This window comes from Ostrinia nubilalis, chromosome 5, assembly GCF_963855985.1.
Source record: "Ostrinia nubilalis chromosome 5, ilOstNubi1.1, whole genome shotgun sequence".
Lineage (NCBI taxonomy): Eukaryota > Metazoa > Arthropoda > Insecta > Lepidoptera > Crambidae > Ostrinia > Ostrinia nubilalis.
In genome coordinates, this window is record NC_087092.1 from 8,168,701 (window position 1) to 8,188,940 (window position 20,240).

The 20,240-nt window shown below is 39.0% G+C and overlaps 1 protein-coding gene across 1 annotated transcript in view; it reads right to left on the reverse strand.

The window, feature by feature from the left end:
* Positions 1–352: 352 nt before the first annotated feature.
* Positions 353–20,240, reverse strand: part of LOC135071795 (phosphatase and actin regulator 4) — a 58,051-nt gene continuing 38,163 nt past the window's right edge. Inside the window, exons 6-13 of the mRNA XM_063965622.1 lie at positions 12,238–12,348; positions 10,799–11,020; positions 9,829–10,045; positions 8,076–8,429; positions 5,624–5,751; positions 5,146–5,285; positions 4,702–4,838; positions 353–3,348 (exon numbers count right to left, since the gene is read on the reverse strand). Coding sequence (XP_063821692.1) covers positions 3,333–3,348; positions 4,702–4,838; positions 5,146–5,285; positions 5,624–5,751; positions 8,076–8,429; positions 9,829–10,045; positions 10,799–11,020; positions 12,238–12,348 — 1,325 coding nt within the window. The 3' untranslated portion in view covers positions 353–3,332. The remainder of the gene's footprint in view (positions 3,349–4,701; positions 4,839–5,145; positions 5,286–5,623; positions 5,752–8,075; positions 8,430–9,828; positions 10,046–10,798; positions 11,021–12,237; positions 12,349–20,240) is intronic.

The following is a 20,240-nucleotide window of genomic DNA, read 5'->3' on the forward strand; positions in this document are numbered from 1 at the left end:
GCAGCCTCACGGGCACAGCCTTCATTAGTATTTATTTATTGGCGTTTTCTAGCGTAAACACTGCCTCGAACAATGACAAGACGTTTTTTGAAATCAAGAATAAAATTTACCTCATTAGTTGAAATTTGCTTTAAACAATATAGGTCAACTTGCACAATTTTTAAAACTGAAAATCTTAGAACTCTGATAAAAGCAACATGCTATAAGAATCGGCGCCAGTTTAATGGAGATAGAACTATGTACAATCTATAAAAATCTAGGTTAGATTGAAAAGAATTACAATTTTAGGCAACGCAAGGCCGGTCTAAAGTTGAAGGTTTGGGTGATGGGTATTGGAGATAAAACAAAACAATCAAGTATAAAACTTAATGTATAATCATGATATTTACAGACTTATGTTATATAAAACAAGTAATTTTATGGCTATCAGTAAATATACTCATTACAGCATGTCATTAATAATTTACACGATATTCAAAATAAAAGCAACAGTATACAGTTTACTGAAGTTAGCAATTATATTAATGTAATAATAGCACAAATGATACGCACGATATCAATGGAAATAAAAGAGATTCCATAATGTACACGATATTAAAATTATATACAGACATCATTAAAAATAATGTTTATCGATATAATTGCTTTAGAAACATCCTTATCACATTAGACTTTGTTGCCATGTTCATATTTATACGTCCTTTAACGACTCTAAGTAATACAACGTGAGACTTGTATCCTGAAGCTCGTAAAAGCTTCAATCTTTTAAAAAATCCGTATGCATGGTTTTAATAAATTGCATTGTGGTCACAGGCGTATTTATTTATATTCAAGTTTGTAGTACAAATTCCCGCATGAGTATTGTGTGGTGTGCGCGACAACAACAATGATTATACTTATTGTTACGCAGCTCAGGGAGCACCACCTAGAGTTTTAAAAAAGCGATGATGGATTATACATAATATAATAATATATTATACATAAATGTATGTATTTTCAAAAGTCTAAAGTAATACAAAGTTGCTAAATTAAAAATCGTATCACATTTTAATGGTAAAAGTAATTTTATTTATATACACGCTATATATTGTGATGTCTGCAGAATTATATTCACACTTTAGACGAATTTGTGTCGGTCAAGACGTACGTACATTATCGCAATATACATTATATACGATAACAATGGCAATATGAAAGCTAGCTAAAAGAATTTAGTTGAGCCTTAGATCTTTGGGAATCTGAATGTCTTAATATTATAATATATCGATAAACATCTACATGTTACCTTAATATTTTAATTGCAAATCTAACAAAATCGTTTAGAAAAATAAGTCGTCATTTTGGCTTCCACTTTATTCTATAATGGAATGGTCTCAAGAATAACCATTGTATAAACATTTTGTTGTAACCTGCTATCATTATTTTTCTGCGTATTATGAACCTGTTTGACCTATATTATTGTGAGGTGGCTTAGTAATGCGAACTGCACGGGCGTGCGAGATGATGTTACATGTATTGTAATGCCACAATATCCATTACAACGTCTGCGAGACCAATGACCTCGGCCCTACTTGGTGCGCGTATCATCCCTTAACACTGACAAGTACTCCTAAGATATCATATTCAACAACAATGTGATTATCGATTGGATCCCGAACACGTCACGACTTCACGAGTAATGGCACCGCTACTGAACAATATATCGTTTTTATAAAAATGATTTATTTAACTGATCCCTATCTATTAGTTACACTACGAAGTAATCACCTATACAGTAATGTAAAAAAATCTCAACGTTAAAACTTTAAACAATCGAAACAGACCGACAGCAGAATTATTGCTCATTATATTATCAAGTCATTCTAAATTACAATTACCGTCTTTACCAAAACATACGCAAACATTTACAATATCGAACCATAACGTAATCTCAGAAGGCGTAACATTATTAATTAACACCTACATTTTAGAGTTATTCGATCAATTAATTAGTTGTTTACTTGAATACTTCGTTCAATTTTGAGTACCCTAAATAAGAGCTAGGCTAGAGCGACCAGGAGACCACGAGTGCCCTCAGCCATCCTCTCGGCGCCATCGCCGGCCGCCGACTCTCCCTGTAGGAATAGCAGTACTGGACCATACGCCTTATACGTAAACAATTTCACAAAGTAAACTACCATAATATATCGATTATTATCGGTTACTGCACATCACGCGGAGATTATACAATTACAAAAATTAATGATTATGATATAAATATACATAGGTACTTCGATTTAGAAGCGTATTATGAAAATAACTACTCTTATCAACAAATTTTTAAAATTACAAATATAGATATTTGCATTGTGATAAAAGATAGTAGGTGATATATTAGTCTAAAATACGAAAAAAGAAAACTTTGATCATGCAGAGAAATCTTTAGTTGAGCAAACTAATAGTTGTGCATACTTTTAATAGATACCAAATTGCTACTGAGAGTACTATTTTTATAAATCTTCTATTATACATAAGGAACGGAGTCCCATATTTAATGATTTATTGTTACGTTGCACAGCATTTGGAAGCACTTCTAAGATATTTAGTTCATTAGACTGGAGTGATGAAAGAAATCGAGCGACAAGGTGTCGCACAACCGTAACCAATATAACACCTACGTATATCCTCACGTCAACAAACATTTACAAAACATATCTGGCATTTCCAATTGTATGTAAGAGGCGATTCAGTTGACAGGCGTTTGTGACTGTCGCACAAGTTATGAAAATCAGTGGTAGTATCTCATGGTCTAATCCAGATGGAGAGCGAAAATCCGCTGTGTACTTAGTCATTGCATTTTCGTAAACGTGCAAACAAACGGAAGGCGTCCAACGTAAGTCGCTAACACTACGTAATTCAAAAAGTGAAATTATTTAAAACAATCGAATTGTGACCGTAAAATAGAAATTCAATACGAAATAAATATGTATTCAAATCGAATCTAGCTTAACGACTACGAAGCTAAAAGCTAGCAATATAAGAAAAAATCACAAGACTACAAAAACTCTATAATCGGATACGTCTCACATATCAAAATAATTCACTCGTAAATCTCACAGTTCACCGAGCTTCGAAGCGCATAATCTCGACCACAATAATCAGTATCACTAACCTTTCGCGAAGGTCAATTCAAAGAATGTATAGGTACGCTTAGAATACTTGAACTTAACATAACGTTTTAATAATAATAATTAATAAATTGTACTCGGCAATAACTACGATACAAGAGTTAGGTGAGCGATGGCGGGCGGACACAGGCCCACCGCGCCCGCGCCCGCTGTAAGGCACAGCCGTCATGGCCTATGGAACCTGCGGACAAAAACACGTATGATTCAACACAATTAACAATACACAGACCGCCGATGACCTAGGCTATACTTATCCATAAGATTTGACACCTGTCAATCTCACTACACAGCTATGACTTTGCTACACGTATGTAGCTTACGGCTATTCAATTATATTGAAAAGTAATACCGCGCTTATGCCGACCGTGTGTGCGAAATTGGCTTTAAGAGAAAGCTATTCGCTTTGGAAGCACAGTCATCATCATTACCACCTTTAGCCGTGGGTGATCTGTTGCTGAACATAAGCCATCTTTCAAAGTAAACGAACTATCGCATGCGGTTTGTATTCAACAAAGTCAAGTTCCTGTTATTACCTTCGTCACATCGTCGGTTCATAGGCCCTTTTTTCGCTTTTATAGTCACGTCATTACTATGTTTATTTTTAAAAAGTATTTTAGAACATAATTACAGTTGAACAAAACCAAACATTAATAAATCAATAAGGAAGAACTTATTAATCCAGATAAACAAACCCGGTCTCAAATGGATAAGACGTCTGACGAAGCGAACAACGAACTTGATTTGTTTAATAAGGAGTGAATGGCAAAGGCGACTACTATCTACTGTAGACACGGAAAGAGGAAAAATAGTGTCGGATAGAATGACACTTAAAACAAATGAACTTTCATATTTTTCACAACAAAATTATATTCACATGATTTGCTCAACTTTGTGTATACTTAGGCTGAGTTGCACCACCTAACTTAAACCGTAACTTTAACGATAACCGGTGTTTTTTGTATGGAGTTTGACAGATTTCTGACGTTTGTTTAAGTTAAAATAAGATGGTGCAACCCAGCCCTAATTGTGGAAACTTAATTATAGGTACAGCTACAATTAAAAAAGTATTTAAAAGTTTTGAGTTTTGCAGTAAAATAACGCACAAACTATAGGTCTAGCGCTTAGCTAACTCAGTATCTGGGGTATGGGAGCGGCACGGAATGTTTTTGTAACGTCAAACGTCTGCGAGGCTTCAGATCTACAATGTCACCCCTACCGTGCCGCTCCCACACTTCAGGCCCTGTCTGAGTTAAGCGCTAGGCTTACAGTTTGTGCGTTATTTTACTGCAACTCATTTGAATTACATAAATCGTAGCTGTATGTTTCCCAAATATAAATAAACTAGCGGCCGTTTAAATCCGTTTTACCCCCTTAGGGGTTACGTTTTGGAAAATCCCGTCTTGGTGAGCACTTACGTTCTAAAAGGAACCCCCATGCAAAATTTAAGACTCCTAGCACTCGTAGTTTCTGAGATTTCGTGATGAGTGAGTGAGTCAGTGACTTTTCGCTTTTATAAATAATAAGGGTGGCATACCTCGTGAGGTGCTTGCTTTCCTCGTGCACAGCCATTTCGGAGCTCTTGAACTCGTTGAGTTCGCGGCGGATGGCCGCCTTGTCTCGCGGCGTCAGCCGCGTCCAAGGCTTGTCCGCGCGGCGGTCATAGTCGTGCGCCTAAAATATACAAAAACAAGAAAAACTTAGTAATGCTAGTAATTAAAAAACTCAGTAATGCTGCCTTGATTGTGACTTTTGTTTTATAGATTGACAAAAAAGTAGATGAAATAAAGCCTCAGCCAAACCAACGCGTTCAGCTTGCAGCTAGGACGCATCAATGTGAACACATTTTTACAAGTTCATAAACAACACCTGATTGCCAGCGTGCACGCTATCGAGCACGCTTTGGTTTGGAAGAAGCTTTACACGCGAATGTGAAAAAACTTATATGAAATAATAATATGAAAAGTGAATTCATCCATACCTGTGTTACTTCGATGTAATCACTAAATCTTATGATCTTCTTCTCTTTGAGTTCATCTACTGTGGGCCGGAAACTGAGCTTGCGTAACAAATACCTCTTCTTCTCTTCCTTTTGTTTCTTTTCTTCAGCGGGTGATTGACCTATAATTCAAACATTAAAACATGTAAATACAAACATCTGTTTACGCTGCACATAATCTATACAACTAAGTATAAATTGATGTTATTGCACCAAAAAGCGGAGATAGTATGGAAGATGCTTTATAAAAATCTCGGGATTGTTAAACCAATCAGAATAAATACAGTTGCTTTTTAAGTTCAAGTCATACCATTCCATATTAGACAACACCGTTAACTTTGCTCAAATGTATGATATCATAACAGAGAGCGCCGCCCATGCAATGACGACTAAGGACATGAGAAAGTTTTAATCCAATCGCACCTGGTGTTAAGTGAGATGTTAAGGCAAATGCACTCACTCTTCAATATGTTCCTCTCGACCAGCTCGTCGGCGGTGGGCCGCATGGACAGGCGGCGGATGAGGCGCGCGCCGATCGCCTCCCACGACTCCTGGCGCTCGTGCTCGCTCTGCACCACCAATATATTTCTGCCAACAAACACTGCACTCAATTTCCTATCACTCTATTTCTTCCCACTTCACTCTGACGTAACTGTCTCGCACCGATGATACAATACCACTAACAATATTTATTCAGTTCACTGCGCGCGCACCCTGCCAGCCGACCGGTAACATAAAATTTGCCAAAAGCTCGCACGGTGCTAAAAATGTTTTAATAACGCCTGATTAACACAATATTTTGGCTATATCCCAAGTCGCTAATAAAGGCTAGCTCCTAATTAATTAACAACTATCGTTTATCACCCCGCAACACTTTTTCCAGTTTACGCTGTCTCTAGTGAGAATGACATACACGCTAGACGTACGAGAAATTACGAAATTTCAAAAAAGTTTTTCGCGCATTTTCAATGTCGATAATTATACATCTAGTAACAATGCCAGTGCCAAGAACGAGCTCTCGGTATCAGGAAGAACGAAACGTCGATTACAATGACTTTGCCCGCCGATGCAAACAAAAATAACACTCCCAGGCGTGCATTGTTGTCAAGCGAACGAAACTCGACACAAAATGTGCGGCCAGTTTTTTTGTAACTAATAACATTGAACGTTGTTAATCTATAAAATTTATAAACAAACAAACAAGCGTACCGAAGAAACTTCATATCAACTATGAGGTTTAATTAATTGTCACTGAGGCGCAGTCAACGAGCAGCCGGCTGCGTAGGTACAGCTGGGAGCGAGTTGACACACTCACTGTATTCTTGCGCCGATGACACAATGTTAGTCATCCCATTGCTAATGTATAGGTTACTTTGATTCTGGGTCACACACTGAATAATTTTGGCAATCTAAATAATGGCTAATAAACATAATTTCTCAGACAATCATTCATCCGCGGTAGTGACCTAAATTTTCGATATTGTTTGTCATTTTTAGATTGTTTTTGTAGGAAAAAGTTATTAAGTTACATGGGCATGGTGAGATATTGTGCAAGTTATTCATAGCATGGTTCTTTTCCTTTCTCAAGAATGGACATTGTCTAAGGATTTTTATTTGTAATGCAATAAAATTAGATTTCAATGTTATTTTTAAACAAGATTGTTATTGTTTTAGCATCAACAATAATAAACAATGGATTTTTCCAAAGTACCGGAATTGTGGGTATGAAAACAAATAAAATGGAACAAACAAAATGACCTGTTCAATGTTTTGAGATTCTTCTTATGTTCAGCTTTTACCACTGATATACTCAAGTCACATAATGGCGATATAAATATTTTTAATTACTTGGGTGACAAGTAAAATCGTTTAGTGTCCTCAAATTTTAGAATAGATTAACGGTGTAATGGTTTGAACATAGCCAAAAAGTATTTTTGAATTCGTATCAAAGCGATATAATTGGCCATTTGCTGTTCTGAACAGCCTGTTCAAATATTTTTATGTTTAATTTGATAAAATTCACAGAAATTAAGTCTATTTTTAAGACTCATGTGAATGAAGGTATATTTTTAAAATCAATTTCACGAGTATTTAAAAAACTTGGCCTTTTACCTATTTTAAGATAATTTTTTTATTGAGGGCCAGCATGGCGCTCCGACTACGTGGCGTCCTAGTCAGCCTCGGCCGCGCGTTGTCTCTGTTCTCTGGCTAATGCTAATGACTGACCTGTTTATAAGCTCCTGGCGGTCGGGCCGCAGCGCCAGCTTGATGTTGAGGCTCTCCTTGCGGGGCCAGCTTGGCGGCCACGCGCTCCGACTCCGTGGCGTAGTCATCCCGGTACTAGCCGCCCTCGGCCGCGCGTTGTCTCTGTTTTCTGGCTAGTGGCTAAACACTGACCTGTTTATAAGCTCTTGGCGGTCGGGCCGCAGCGCCAGCTTGATGTTGAGGCTCTCCTTGCGGGCCAGCTTGGCAGCCACGCGCTCCGGCTCCGTGGCGTAGTCATCGCGGTACTAGCCGCCCCAGGCCGCGCGTTGTCTCTGTTCTCTGGCTCATGCTAATGACTGACCTGTTTATAAGCTCCTGGCGATCGGGCCGCAGCGCCAGCTTGATGTTGAGACTCTCTTTGCGAGCCAGCTTGGCGGCCACGCGCTCCGACTCCGTGGCGTAGTCATCGCGGTACTCGCCGCCCTCGGCCGCGCGTTGCCTCTGTTCTCTGGCTAGTGGCTAATGACTGAGCTGTTTATAAGCTCCTACCGGTCGGGCCGCAGCGCCAGCTTGATGTTGAGGCTCTCCTTGCGGGCCAGCTTGGCGGCCACGCGCTCCGATTCCGTGGCGTAGTCGTCGCGGTACTAGCCGCCCTCGGTCCACGGCCGCTCGTGATCTCTGTTCTCTGGCTAATGCTAATGACTGACCTGTTTATAAGCTCCTGTCGGTCGGGCCGCAGCGCCAGCTTGATGTTGAGGCTCTCCTTGCGGGCCAGCTTGGCGGCCACGCGCTCCGACTCCGTGGCGTAGTCGTCGCGGTACTCGCCGCCCTCGGCCGCGCGTTGTCTCTGTTCTCTGGCTCTGCTAATGACTGACCTGTTTATAAGCTCCTGTCGGTCGGGCCGCAGCGCCAGCTTGATGTTGAGGCTCTCCTTGCGGGCCAGCTTGGCAGCCACGCGCTCCGACTCCGTGGCGTAGTCGTCGCGGTACTCGCCGCCCTCGGCCCACGGTCGCGCGTTCTCTTTGTTTTCTAGCGCGTTGCCCACGCGCACAGGACGGGTGCTGCACGCGAAAATAGCACTTAGTATTCATGATAGCAAGATTTAAATAATGACTATATTTGTGAGAACTATGTAAACGGCTTTGGTTTGAAAAACATGAGCGGCCATCTGGTTAAATCAGTGTCCCATCTAACAGGCCACGTAAAATCAATGTTTGTTAAACCGTTCCGCGTTAGAACCAAAGCAGATGATAGACACTGTATTTTAGAGTTCCATCGTCTGCTGAAGGTGTATACTTGAATTTCTTTTCTATCCTTTATTACTACTTAATTACATCTGCATAGTAAGATTTAGTTTGACGATGCTATTTTTTACGTATCAATTCAACTAAATCAATAATAAGTATCAGCAGTATGAAGCATTTTGACCCAGCAAATACATGTTACAGGCAAATGGCATTTTTGAAAAGAAAAAATAAATTTGTAACATAAAAATCAAATAATTAGGTCATAGTTTTCATCCTTGCATGTACAAACATCGATAACAAACTAACATTATGTATAATTTTACTGTTTATTTACCTATTGATTAAAAAGCCAAACATAACAACTTGAACAACAAAAATCTAAGTCGAAAGGAAAACTAAATAATACCTAGATCTGATAGTCATAAAACAGAAGAAATTATACTAAGTCATAAATTAAATAACATTTACATGCAACACATAACAACAGGATATAAGTTAAATTATAGTTTAGATAAATGCTCAAGACATACATTCATTAACAACAAATGATTTATGATTGTCAAGACAAGTACATAATATAGGTTTGAACATTGATACGAAAGTGTCTGTAAGTATTTTTAGACCATTTCATTGCGGTGACGATTTTGATAATGGTCTAGAAATTGTGTAAAGCGTCACAACACTCGGTGAGTTAGTGGGTGTTCACATCTATATTGGCGTACGGGCGGAGAGCGTTAGACACATCGAACAGTTAGGAAATACTCAAGACAGATGATAGACGGAAGCGTGCGATGCACGATGCATGGACTAAAGGCGAAGCGGGCCGTCGGAAGGCCTCTGGGCGATATGGCGTGATTCGACAACACTGACGTAACGTCTGGGACCATTACCATATGCGAATCCTCGGTTTAGGCGGCGGCCGCCTGCGAGCCGGCACATTATGGAAATAAACGAATTACTTCACAAGTATGCCCAAAACCAATACACTGAGTCGATTACAAATAACAATGAAAGTTTAGGTGTGTCCTAAAAATTTTACACGTGAGTTAATTCAATACAAGTACATTTTTGATTTTGATACTTTAACAGTTCATATTACATGTGACATGGAAGCCTAGATCATGAATGAAAGTTAACTGGATACAAGAGCTAGCTGTATGCTATAGTACAAGTCAGTTTGTGAATCGTAGCCCACGTTATATCTCCCACTCACTTGAAGCTGGCATGGTGATGGTCTTGTCGCGGCGCGAGCGGCGTGGCGAGCGGCGTGGCGGCGGGCGAGGCGGCGGGCGCGGGCCGCTTCTTGAGCGCAGACTTGAGCGGCACCGCGTTGAAGCTCGGCTCCTTAGGTGGGATCTCTTCTACTCTGTTGGTGTCCGCGCCTAGGTTTAAGGGTTCAATATCTTCCTCCTGTTCGTCCTCCTCTTCGGCTGGGTGAAGGGAAAATTAATAATTAACTATACAAACTTACTGAGACAACATTCGATAAGTTACTGGTGGTTGAACTTTTCAACTCTAACCAAATCTTAAGTTTTCAGAATTTAGTAATTTAATTAACAGTGTTTATCGCTGTTAAACCAAAAACTTAACGAATTTGAGTAAGATAATTCTTATGCCCAGTTAAGAAGTTATGTCGTAAGAGTTAATAACGACAGATAATCACAGGGGGCTGAGATTATAACTGTATATTTCATCGACACAAGTATCAAGACATCGCAATCTTGTATACATTAATACAACAAGTACCCAATCTGTATGAATTACCGGGAAATGCGGTTATTGGAACTAAAACAACAACTGAAGGTAATTTACATTTTAGAATAAAACAGGTCATTGGACCGTATTGGAATACGTAAACCAAAAGATTCCGTAATAAACTAATTAGGCACATAATTAGATTTGAAAAATAATTGGATTCTGCTCAAAATAGAACTATTTGACTATGCGAAATGTCAATCCACCAACGTAATCCAATTATAGAATTGTTTATTGAAGATTAATAGGATTTATAAATAAATGTAAGTAAAGCAAATCTGATTAAAAAGAATAATTATAAATAAATTTAATAATTAGGAATATGACTGACAGAATAATTTAATGGTTCAATGATTTGATCGTCTTCGTTGTTGTCCGATAGAAATTTTGCCGCAGTCTCGGTGCCGTGAAGCTGTGAGGTAACTTACAGTCAGAGAGAGGATGTTGAATGATGGCGTGTTGGTGGTGGTGATGTTGGTGCTGGTGCCTCGTAGGGCTGGGCGAGCTGAACATGGGCGGCGGCGGAATGGGCCCGATCTCGGACACCGCGATCGGCGGCTCCGGCAGCTCTGAGAGCACCAGCGGCTCGTCGCCGCCGTCGCCGCCGCCGCCCCCGCCCCTGTCGACGCCCGAAGACCCGTACCCACCTACTGGAATCACATGTTAAAGTCAACTTAGAAATAGACTTGGCAAACTTCGTACAGCCTTATGTTTGTCGCGGAAGTCTTAGGCTACGGCCGGATACTCGCGACACCTCCACTCGGTCGATGACGGAACGCCGCGGAGGTTTTAGTGGTTATACTCTGTCCTTTTCAGGGCGCCGGGAGTCCCACACTCCACCCTGTCCTCCGGCAGTGGTGCGCAAAAAATTTCCTCCGCGTCAAAAAAAGCCTATGATCATCAAAAATGTTGTAGAATTCCAGTGGTGATTTTTTTTTTCAAATCGGGAGCCTATTCAATACAAAAACGAACAACCAAATCTTTCCTCTTTATAATATATTAGTGTACCTAGATAAGGCTGGTGGAGAGGCAGAGGTTCTGGACGCATATCAGTGTGTTTGTGTAAACATTTGAGCAGTGCACATTGGTGCTGACCTTGGTAAGTGGAAAAACAAAATGTACAGTGTCACAAATATTTATTTCCGTGCATGTACGTAATTAAGTACTATAGCATACACGTAGTATAGCATACACGTACAAGACAGCAGAGGCAGCGAAAGAGGCTAAAAGTGATGATAATGTTGGATATTAAATACATTATTTTAAAACAATGAAGAGTATTTAACGAATAGAGTAAAAGTATATTAATACAATTACTGCAATATAAAAGGTTTGTATGTGTGTAGTAGTAGGTATATTTTAATCAATAAAGATTTAAGTATTCCACCTGCCTTGACAGCCCCTATTAAAATTAATCAAGGATTTGGCTGAATGTAATTTTGTACGTGTAATTACGAGGTCTCTTCAATTAATATAAAGGTTAGATTAATCTCGTTTCTCTGGAAAATTCTCATAAATGTTTACTCTTTTATAAAATGTGAATAGTTATATTGGAATTGGATAGATTGACAAAACAATGTTGCTTATATTTCATTACCGGTCAAGTTTCCTCCTTCTATTTCCAAGAAAAGGAACAAATTAAATCAAACTCGGAGCAAATACCTCTATTCTATGTGTAAGTTTTTGCCAACAAGTCCCTTTTACTCTCAGATTAAAGCTTGTGTTAACCCTCCGAGAGTAATAAAGTACCTAACAATAAAGGTAGCGAGCTAGCGAGTAATTATGACATAATTAACGAAGCTAAAATAGAAGGTGCGTAATTAAAATTTCTCCTTTTACAGTCGTTGATTGATAAATCAATACCCACCAACGTCTCCTTGATAGCATATCCGCCGCGGAAGCTTTCCCGCTGTCAAGGAGTTGGGCCGCTCGGGCCTCATCAGCTCACCGCCATTTTCCAATTTGTCTTTCTTTGGTTCTGAAAAAAAAACATCATACTGTAAGACTTATCGCTCGACAAACGAATCATTACTAGATTAATCGTTTATTTTTACAAGATTTTCAACCGACTTCAAAAAAGGAGGAGGTTCTCAATTCGACCCGTATGTTTTTTTTTTTTTTTTTTTTTCTATGTTTGTTACGCGATAACTCCGCCAATTATGAACCGATTTGAACAAATCTTTTTTCTGCGTATAGGTAATACCTCAAGGGTGGTCCCATTTAAATTTAATAATAGAAAAAACAACCCCCAAGGGTGGAAAATTGGGGATGAACTTTTTTATACGCAATATCTCCGCCGATTATAAATCAATTTGAACGATTATTTTTTTGTTGAATAGGTATTATCAAAAGGGTGGTTTCATGCGAATTTGAAGAAAATATTTCACCCCCAAGGGTGGAAAATTGGGGATGAACTTTTTTATACCCAATATTTTCAATTTTTAGTTTTTTTTTGTGTTCACGCATTTGAAGTCGGTTTTATTTTTTTTAAAAGTTATTATATACATTGCTAATGAATGAATATGTACGTAACGTTGTTCCGTTGGCGTACGATCCATTGATTCATTATCTTTAATTCATTAACGAGAGTCGATTGCTTAATAGCAGCGAATCGTAAATGTTTGGAAGGCGTATTTATTTTATGTGTCGGTAGTGTGCGAGGATGCGTCAATACAGCTCCATGGGCGGCCAAGGCCGGCGGCGGTGAATGGAGGCGCGTGCCACGCGGCGTCACTCGACTATTCGTCTATTATTAGCATATCCACGGTACTACCACTATACTAGGTTTAGTGTTGACGAACATTTCAAAAGCTGATGATATTCACGCCTCGAAATATCTCAGCGTTAAATTCAAGTACAAGTCTAGCAAACAACACGTTAACAAACTTGCGAACTTAATCATAGCCTTTGACCTCGTTGCGTTCCAACGAACCTTGAAGATAGATCAACATTATTAAGATAGAATACAATTTGGCACACATCATTTACGAAGGGGAGATTGAGGAGGCATGAGCGTAAATATGCGAAATAACCAAATCAAATTCATGTTTCTTCACGGTTCATTAGAATGTGTATGAATCATAACACTGTTTGTAACGTATTTCTAATTGATACTATTAGAATGTGTTTCATCTTAAAGCTAAATAAGTGGGTTTGAATGAACTGTGTAGAGTATAAATAAATTTAAGTAATTAAACCTAGAGAACATCAGGTAATTACATTTTATATATCTAAACAAAAATGTGAAATAACACATTGTTTGTATTCTAACGCAAGTAAACACAAAACGAAGTTACGGCGCTCTAAATCTGTTGTAGAGTCGATACAATACTGTAAAAACATAACGTGTGTACAAAGTTCGACACAAATGGATCAATCACCCTATTCAAATGTGCCGGTGCTCACATGAAGCAATGTTGCTGCGGCACCTGGCGGCGCCGGCACCGGCCGTTTTCATTTTCATGACCCACTAAGGCTTCATTGCTCAAATAAAGTTACATCATAAACTGCTTCGGGGTTAGATACATTTGACAAATTGCAGCTCTCAGTCGCAAAATAAACATTCCACCATTTCTAGCAAAAGTTTAGCTTACAAATACTTGTAATCTTATTCGTTACGTAATTTCGTGAACAACAAAATGACGACGTCGTTAACCGTAACCATTATTTAACCTGTATTTTAATATGAAGAAGATCAGAAGATTTTTGTGGGAAACACACACAAAGCACATAAAAATTAATAGGCTATCACAAAGGCAATATCAATTCCAATATTCAGTCAAGTGCCTACTCAATATGAGTTCAAAGAGCGAGTGCGGGTGGCTTGTTGAAGTAATCGTGATCGTAATTGTTACTGTTTCGGTGGTATTGAGGTTCGGGGTGTTTATTCAACAGGCGGGCCACCGGGGCGTGCGCGAGCGCGCTGGCACCCCGATCGATGGAGCCGCCCTTGGCCGATCCTCCCTCGCCCGAGACGGCCACGCTGCAGCGTTATGTAACGCCATCTCCCAACACGTGCTATTGAACCTCGCCGCGGACATTCCAAGGACACAGTTACCACCACCATTAATCAATTGAACAACCTTGAGGGTGCGAACATCTCGAGCAACGTTTTGAAGCGATATTGCGTTCTAGGTTATTGTAAGACTACCAATGGAAATTATTTCTAAACCAATATTATTATCATTTTGCTGGCAGCGGTCCGGAAATTTGACGTGAAGAATCTCCGATCGAACGTTTTTCACGTTACGTCGATCGTCGTTGATTTTGGGAAGGCCGTGTCGTGGAAATAGGATGATGTAATTAGTGAGATATTTCAATAGCGCGAAGGATGAACTAGTAATAGCACACGCAATGTCAAGAGTACGAGAGGTGGACACGCGCTACATGCACGCTCGCGCTCTCGTCGTGTCGCGTAAAACGCCAACAACACGACCACGAGCTCGTTAAAAATACATTTAGCGCTACAGAAGAGAAAACATTTGCACTGACGCGTTAGGCATTTGGCCTGTTTACGAGTGTTAAACGAATACTTTAATACAGTGTTTTGGAGCTTTTCATTCGCCCACAAAAACAAAATTACTGTCGACATTCTTGACAAAGTTATTACTCTCCTAAGAGAATGTTCCAACCGCGCAGTCTAAAGCGACGTCGTTGTTTAGGTATAACTTCAAAGGACGCGCTGCGGTCATTTTATTTTATGTTACGATTTAGTTTGCGATTGATGTTTATTTAGATAGTAGTGAAACTACTGATTATTCCATAATAAACAAAATATTCAAAGATTTATTTTCAGAGATAACTCAATCAATATTAACACTCATTTCACATTAACTGTATTCATACATGTCAATAAATTCCATTAACGCAAAAGCAAGTTTAATTTAAAAAAGTGATTAGTTTTAAATTCCACGATAATTTTAAATGTTGCTTGCTAAAGCTGAAATAATTTTCACTTTCAACATTGCTTAGAAGTCAAGAATGCGAAAGTATAGAACACAAGACATAAAGAGGCCAATAAAATTAGTGAAACCAATATAAGTGGGTCGCGGAGTAACGGCTCGCGCGGAATTCGCGTTACAGAAAAGCGTTTAAAAAATCGCTAGAGACAGTGACGAGTGCCACGTGGGCGGACGACGACGGGTGCGGTAATAATGTTCTTCTAATAAGAGCAATTTTAAGAAGACTGATAAAAGTATATTCAGTTTTATAAAAAAACTCCACTAAGTACCATCTTTAGGTCCATAACGTAAACAACGCAGTCAAGTGTTATCATCCAAACTCTACCTTTTCACGTTTAATCCACCGAACCGATTTAGATGATATTAGGTTAGTTTGTGACTCAAAGAAAATCATTGAACACGCGCGAAGCCGGGGGCAAAAGCTAGTTTTAATGAAATCGGTTAAAAATATTGAAATATGGCTTCTCGGTACAAGATAATGCATTAACTCGATCGACTGTAATAAATTTTTAGAACGATTGCGATCAGAACCACTATGCTAACCTGATTAATCTCGAGCGTATTGTGCAAACATAGTTTATTCGAACATGACTGAGAACAGTATCAGAACTATCAGAAGATAACTATAAATAATATCTTCACCTCCACTGGCCTATATTCTAGCATGTTAAATATACTCTACTATATCATAGTATCAAGTGTAATAATTTATTTTTATAAATAATTTATTTCGTTAACTTCAGTAGAGCGGAAAATCAGTACAGGCAGTACTTCAATTACACAATTTATTTATTAACATAATTTTAATTATCCAATTGAAGCTTGACGTTTTGAATTCATGACACCTAAATGATTGTTAAATCCATTTAAAGTGTGTAATCAGCTGTTACTTAAACAATAATTTAGTACTTGAAATTGCCTGTGTATGTGTTTCATTCATAAATTGCTGAAAATTTCTACAATAAAGGGAATGTAATTATTAAACCAATTTCATTAAATAATAATTATAATCAATTAATTAATCCAAGTTAAAAATGTCTTGATTTAAGTACAATGTATGTTATACAATTTTATAAGACATGCTCTTTAAAGTGTAACGAAAGCATGAGCCAACTCGTAAACATCATCATAATCCGCATTTAAATGTTTTATGTTTATATGCTACCGTGAGCAACAAATGGAATCTGTCATGGTGACCATTGACCTACTAACATATTTTTGGGTCTCATTATGTTTTTCAGCATTCATCATTTTGTTTTAATTCTCGACTATAATATTCTAGCATACCATTAAAACTGAGTTTCTACGCATGTTACCGCTAGCATCCTTGTAAGATGAATTTTTCAGTAGATACATCATAGAATGGTAACCTAGTTTTATTACCAGAGTGCGAAGTTTATCGCAGGTTTTCATCCGATAGGTAACAATGTCGTGTTTACAGTACACCGACTAGAAGTAGATAAAAGTTTAACAAGCGCAAACAAAGCGTTCAATCGAGCAGCAGTTATCGCGGGCGGCCGCTGCACAACGGAAGCGGCGGCGGGCGGTGGGTCAAGGCCGCGACCGCCCGCCCTAGCTACGGGAATCTGCCCTTCTCATACCCCGAATTATTGCCTTTGCTTTATCCCAATATCCGCACAATCTCGGCTCTCGTAAATATTTAACAAAGTGGTCCTATCACCTGATATTGCAGTATGAAAAATACATCGCATCACGTGGGAATGCGAAACCACAAGCAATTGAAGTTCTTTTTACGAGTGACCAAAACGCGATTCCTTCATGAAAGTTGATAGGAAAATTATATTATTTTTCAGCAGATATTCCTACTTGATTTTATAAGGCTATATTTAGTTGAAAAGCAATTTATTCTTTTACAATAATGTTATCTTGAAATCAAAGTTTACGGCATAACAGTTATTATCATAATCTTTAACATTGTTGACTTTTAATTTAACTTTCTGTTTATGGTAAAAATTGGGCGATTGATTTTCCAATGCTTTCTTTTTTAACTTATTTTTGAATTGAAAGTTTGGATGAGTCCTTACTCCCTGGAATGCGATGATTGACACACGGACGGGCAATTAAATCGGCGTTTCATTTTGCATCGGCGCCGACGCACGCCGCAAATAGTTGAGCAAGGCCACGAGGCGACGCCTTCGCTCGTTATTTATCGACATCCACGGCGTCGGCGCCGCACCAAACCGATCTCCGCAAACATCCGCCTTTTCTCTGACGACTAACACACATCACGAACTGATTCATATTGAAGTTGAAATAAAAATCAAGCACTCTATCGGAAATTGTCACGAGCAAATCCAATATTACAGACAATACACGAAAGGACATAAAATCTAATGAAAATATGAACAAAGACGTAAAAAGCTCTACCTACTTACATTTTATTTCAAATAAGAGCTTCGATTCTGTAATCGTTGTAGATATTTTGCGAGATCGAATGAAACATAAATCTTAGAATGTCTTTGATTAGCTGGGATATACCTACCTTCTGAATACTTGGATATAAGTTTAGGACGAATCTGAATATGTAATAGGTAACTTATGTACACAAAACTTAACCCGAGCACATAAGGACTTTACATTATGCTAAAGTTATGAAAAGCGGGCGGAACGCGCCGCGTGGGCGATTAATAATCCTCAGTACCTCGGGGTGTGCTAACAATGAATATTTTGTATTCCGCTGAAACAAGTTAACTTTCAAATAGCATTGCAAATGTTTGAATAAGGATAGTAACATTTTCTTTATAATTAATTATGCTGTTTAAGGTACGAGTATCTGACATTTATTTAAAAGATAACTAGACTTCTGTTTCTGGAGTTTTAATTGTCCCTTTACTTTTTTGTTCATAATTCCATTACGTAAAAGTTGAGGAACGACAATTTAATTTTCAGAATTTCCATACTAAAAGTTTTACAGTCCAGTATTTCTACTTTTATTAAAATAAAGAAGAAACCCTCATCAGTTTTTATTGTTCTTTTCATAATCCTTTCAGACGTAGGACGGACTCTACAATATTGAAGGAGAATTAGAGGACTTGTAGCAAGAAGGAACTTAAAGGCTTTGAAAAAAATATCGTGCTGGAATGTAATAATAAAATTACGGAAGATGCACAGTTAAGGAAATAAGATGACAAACCAACCAGGGTGAAGATGCCAATTCCTTAAGCATGGCATGGACAGTCATGAAAAGTGTGACAAAGGAAGGACCCATCCCTGTTCCCAATGAAACCAATCGTCAAATACCGTCAGATTAAGAATACCCACTTCGAATTTTGAAAGTGTACACAATGCCTTCCGACGCCACGTCATCAGTATTACTGAAAGCCTATTACCGAAAACCGTAATAATTTAAAAAACTAAAGTAGTTTATATTAAAAAGAAAGACGAAATAACTATCGCGAAGGGTTTTATAATAATGATAATGCAAGTAAGTTCAGTTTTCAACAATTAGCGATAAATTCAGTACGAAGAAGAAAGAGCCATTAAAGCATTTTTTTTTATAAATTAAACAAATTGGAGTGATCTAAAATACTCATTTAATTCTTACAGAAAACTAGGGGTCATTTTGAATATAGCGGTGCCGCATTGCGAAAGGCTCAAGATATGACATAATAATTAATTAAGAAGAACTTTTACTATTAAAATCCATTTAGATCGCATCGTAAACGACCTGTAACCTTGTGTCAGTCAGGCATTCGATATGTAAACATAAAAGTGTATCAAATATTACGCCAAAGTTCAGTTCTTTGTGGTGAACAAAGATGCGTAGGATATAAATAAGCATTAACTTCGTAGATGTTTAAAATAAGCAGACACATCTAACTCTGAATAAAGTTTAAAAAGTTGTTTGTTGAAAAAGTAGAGTGCTTTATAAAAAAATCCATAGTTTAGTTAACGTACCAGAAGATTGAAATAAAAGTTTCATGAGTCATCTCCACTAATCCAAAGAATGCGATACAGCACAGAAATTCCCAGGCAAGGATTGAAAGTGGTGTACGTGCAGTGATGATATGTATGATAGCGTGACATTGACATTGCGTATGGCGTGGCGGCGGGTGCGGGCGGGCGAGGATGACACGCGGCCAGCGTCCGCGCTGCGTGCATGGCTCGGGAGTGCAAGTGCATGGTTTCGTGTGAGGGTACCGTTCTTGCGCGCGAACAGCGTGAGGTTTGCTGCGTGCCTCGGAATGGGGGACTTGCGGCGGACGTAGTAGTGGTCGTGGCGCTGCGGCGGCGGCGGCGGCACGAAGGGCGGCGGCGGCGGCAGGCGCGCGGGCCGTCGCCTCGCGCCGCCCGCGAAGGCGTCCATGGCGGCGAGCGTGCCGACGTCGCTCATGCTCGCGGCGCGCTCGCTGGAAGACTGCGGCCGGCCGCGATCGTTACGCCGCCCCCCAGCCCCGGCTCCGCGCGCGCTCTTCGATCGCCGCCCGCCCTCCGCGTTTGCCATCCGCCCGCCCACGCGCCGCCTCGCTTTGTTTTGAATTTTTAATTTATCGCCATTCATCTAGCACTCGTGCAACGTAACAAGAAAAAGAGCAGCTCTATGGTCTTAAAGTTCGGTGACCTTCTTGCTGACAACTGAAATTAATTTGCTTGCTTATGGACATGAACAGTGAACTTTAAAACTTTTAGATGTAAATCGTAACAAAGTTATTTGAAAACTAGAACCTACTTTAAGACTTTAAATAAAAGAACGATTTTAAACTATGTTACAACGAATAGCAAAGAAACAATATTATTATTGAATTAATATTTTGTATTGCAAGATTTGTTCACAAGACGACACGGCCAATTCCGCGTCGTTTAGTTGTTTTATCTGGAAAACGATCTTAACGAAAAACAAGGACATTACAAAATCTAAACAACGAAAATCGACTGAATTTCTAAAAGG